This window comes from Myotis davidii, unplaced genomic scaffold (assembly GCF_000327345.1).
Source record: "Myotis davidii unplaced genomic scaffold, ASM32734v1 scaffold173, whole genome shotgun sequence".
Taxonomy (NCBI): domain Eukaryota; kingdom Metazoa; phylum Chordata; class Mammalia; order Chiroptera; family Vespertilionidae; genus Myotis; species Myotis davidii.
In genome coordinates, this window is record NW_006286303.1 from 876,820 (window position 1) to 880,463 (window position 3,644).

A 3,644-nucleotide genomic window follows, 5' to 3' on the forward strand; every position below is an offset into this window, starting at 1 on the left:
GTTAATTTTTGATAATAATTTTTTGACAAGTCTATTCCTGAGGCTTTTTAAAATTTATTTCTACATAACATTTAACTGGTTATTATGACATAAGGAAATAAATTGTTTTTTTGATATATTTATTTTGAATCCTACCACTTTACCAGACACCAATCATTTTAGCATATTATATATAGGTAATTATAATCTTGACTCTTTATCTTTTATTTATGCTTTAGGTATTATTGCATTGGCTGGAGCTTCTATAACAATGTTAAATTAATAAAGGCTCTAGCAATATTTCTGCTTTAATTTGATTTCAAAGGGGATGCTTCTAATATTATAGTTAAGTATCACATAGCTTTAGGTCTGAGACAGACCTTTTCCCCTAAAGCAGGGGTTCTCAACCTTCTTAATGCCAGGACCCTTTAATAGAGTTCCTCATGTTGTGGTGACCCCCAACTATAAAATTAATTTCGTTGCTACTTCATAACTGTAATTTGGCTACTATTATGAATTGTAATATAAGTATCTGATATGCAGGATGTATTTAGGCGACCCCTGTGAAAGGGTCGTTCGACCCCCAAAGGGGTCGTGACCCACAAGTTGAGAACCGCTAATATCTGTCCTTAAGTTTCATAAGGTATTGATTCTGCATTTGGTTAAAGTTCTCTTGAATATTTCTTTGAATTGTTGACAACAGATGCATATTTTTTATTTTGCCTCTAATTTAAAGTTAAAAACTTATAAAAGATGACTAATCCCATTGTGGACAAAGTTAGTTGGGGGTCCATTTCAGCTTATACAGTAATCTTAATGTCGTAGATAGTATTTACGACTAAGTGAAACGATGCATAATGAAACTAATTTTACCATAGGCTAATTACTACAAATAAGATTTAAGTTCCTGGCATCTCATCAACTTTAGAAAGAAACAACATTGAATGAAATTACCTTATTCAAGGACTTTCTGTACTATGTTGCAAAGTTTCCTAAAACCATCATTTCTTCATTTTAATGACTGAACTTGCTGTAGGGAATGATTCAAGTCAGGAAAAGAAGGGAAAGGAAAAGGCAATGCACAAAACAATTTTTGGTCTTTCTTTTATCTTGATAAAATTTTGAAATCTTCTTCTGAACTAGGGATAAAGGTTAGTTAAAACTTCAGACAAGTTTATTTACTTTTAGTGTCTTCATTTGTAAAATACAGATAATACTATCTTACCCCATGTCATTGTTTACAAAAATTAAAAGAAATGATGTATACAGAGCATCTAGCAGTGTTCTGGCAGCTTCAGTAACTGAGTCTCTCTTCTTTCCTTATTCTCCTGCATTCATGCATGAGCAAATTTAGGATAAGTGTCTGTTGTATTTTTCATATGTAAACCTATGTATATATATTCAACCAGGAAAAAGATACTAAGTGAAAATATACTTACATTTAGTTTTTCAAGAGGCTGCCCTAAAGAGTAAATGACATAAGACTGCAGGTGATCTGTGTATTTTTGTTTGGCTTCTTTTTTCTCAGCTTCTAGACATGAGATTTTCAAACGAGAAAGTGTTGCAAAAATATGGTGAAAGTTTTCCATCATAACTACATCTCTGGGGGTCTTCTGGCTTTCATTAGCTACTTTCTCCACTAAATAAAAACAGGAAAAAAACCCAAAATATCCTGATATGAGTATGACCACATTTAGCTATAAAAACATTTATGTGATGTTTTTCATTTGTAAGTTTAAGAAGTAAGCACATTTCTAGACTGAATAAAATATATTGCACTGAAGGATCTTAACATCCACCTAAACCTAATAAAAATATCATTCTAAAACAGACCCATATATATTATTATGCAATAAAGGTGGCTTTTCAAATCTGTGGGGAAATGATGAGTTATTCAGAATGTGTTAGGACAACCTAACACATTTGGGTTACTATTTTACATCTTTTAGACAAATAAATTCTAAATTGCCCTAGTACTTCAAATGTAAAATTAAAAAGTGAATATAATCATAAGAATTAAGGAGAAATAAAGCTAATTAAAAAATAATTTTGTGCCCTGGCCAGTTTTGCTCAGTGGATAGAGCGTTGGCCTGTGGACTGAAAGGTCCCAGGTTCGATTCCGGCTAAGGGCATGTACCTTGGTTGCGGGCACATCCCCAATGAGGGGTGTGCAGGAGGCAGCTGATCGATGTTTCTCTCTCATCGATGCTTCTAACTCTCTATCTCTCTCCCATCCTCTCTGAAAAATCAATAAAATATATTAAAAAATAATAATAATAATTTTGTGATGGTATGACCTTCCTAAGAATTCCCCAAAACTTAGAAGTCATAATGGGAAAAGTGGATAAGTTAGACATAAAATTTGAAAGCTCTCACAGTGTAAAAAATATCATAGGCAAAATAAATGTATAGCCTGTTAATTTGATAAAGAATAAAAGAATTGATAATACCTAGTAATCTTCATCATTGGTACAGATGTGACAGAAACTTTCACCAACTGCTCATAGCACTAAACTAGTATGATCTCTCTAAATGGCAATTTAGCAAAAGCTTTGAGATATATACAAATCTTTTGACCCTGCAATTCCATTTCCAGTAATTTACCCTAAGGAAATTATTGGACAAACACACAAAAATATCTGCAAGAAAATGGAAAGAAACTAAATGCCTATTAATAGGTGATCTGGTGATAAATACATGAAATACTATGTATTCATCATAAATGAGTATGATTATCTATATTAACAAGGAAAGACTTGGATTATAATCTAGCAGGCTTGAAAACAGTGAATAAGGTATGATACAATTTTTTATATTAGAGAACATACACATATAATATATGCACATTTATAAGAGGAAAAGAGACATGGAAAAGTTTATATGAAAGATAAAAATTACATGGTATCTCTGCATGATGAGATTACATATTATCTGATTTTTAAAATCTGTCTTCTGATTTTGGCATTTGTGCAACGAGCATATGCTACTTCAAAATCAGACAAAGCAAAGCTACTTTGAACTATAAAAGAAAAATATCAACCATACAAACCTTGAATCATGTAATTTATCTATCCTCTTGGCCTACTTTTCTGCTGAAAATATGTTACATACAATTGGTGAAATGATCCTACCTCTTGTCAATTCCTGAATACATGCACTTAGATCATTTACTTCAAATTAAATGACACATCACGCTGTTTCTCTGTAATTTAATTGTGGGATCTGACAGAGGAAGACAGTGAATTATAGAAGTTTAGCATTAACCTACCTCATGTGACAGCTATGAGACCTGAGGTCTACAGAAGTGAATTGATTTGCTTTAGGTCACACAGACATCATTGCCTATCATCTTCAGAAGACTTGCTAAAATGCGTATGTAATCTGGGAGGTCATTTTTTGTGTTTAAAATGTGAATTCAGTTTTGCATAGTAATAAGCCCATATGAATTCTAAAATCTAAGTGCTTCCTGATGAATATGAATAAGGTTTATGTGCTGTTTGTTTTTCAAAGTTCAGAAATTTTTTAATTTAGAATATGAAAAACAATGAACATTACGAGTTACCTGAAGTAATAAAAACCAACCAAAAAATTCTTTAGAACATTAAAAGCTTACCGTTAACAAATACTCCTCTGATAAGTTTAGTGTATGCTTTATCTAGATCCCC

General features: G+C 32.0%; 1 protein-coding gene across 1 annotated transcript in view; it reads right to left on the reverse strand.

Moving 5' to 3' along the window:
• The window catches only part of EXOC1 (exocyst complex component 1), a 55,413-nt gene that overhangs the window by 4,351 nt on the left and 47,418 nt on the right, over nucleotides 1-3,644 (reverse strand). The window contains exons 18-19 of the mRNA XM_006757836.2: nucleotides 3,593-3,643; nucleotides 1,419-1,618 (exon numbers count right to left, since the gene is read on the reverse strand). Of these exons, the coding sequence (XP_006757899.1) occupies nucleotides 1,419-1,618; nucleotides 3,593-3,643 (251 nt within the window). The remainder of the gene's footprint in view (nucleotides 1-1,418; nucleotides 1,619-3,592; nucleotide 3,644) is intronic.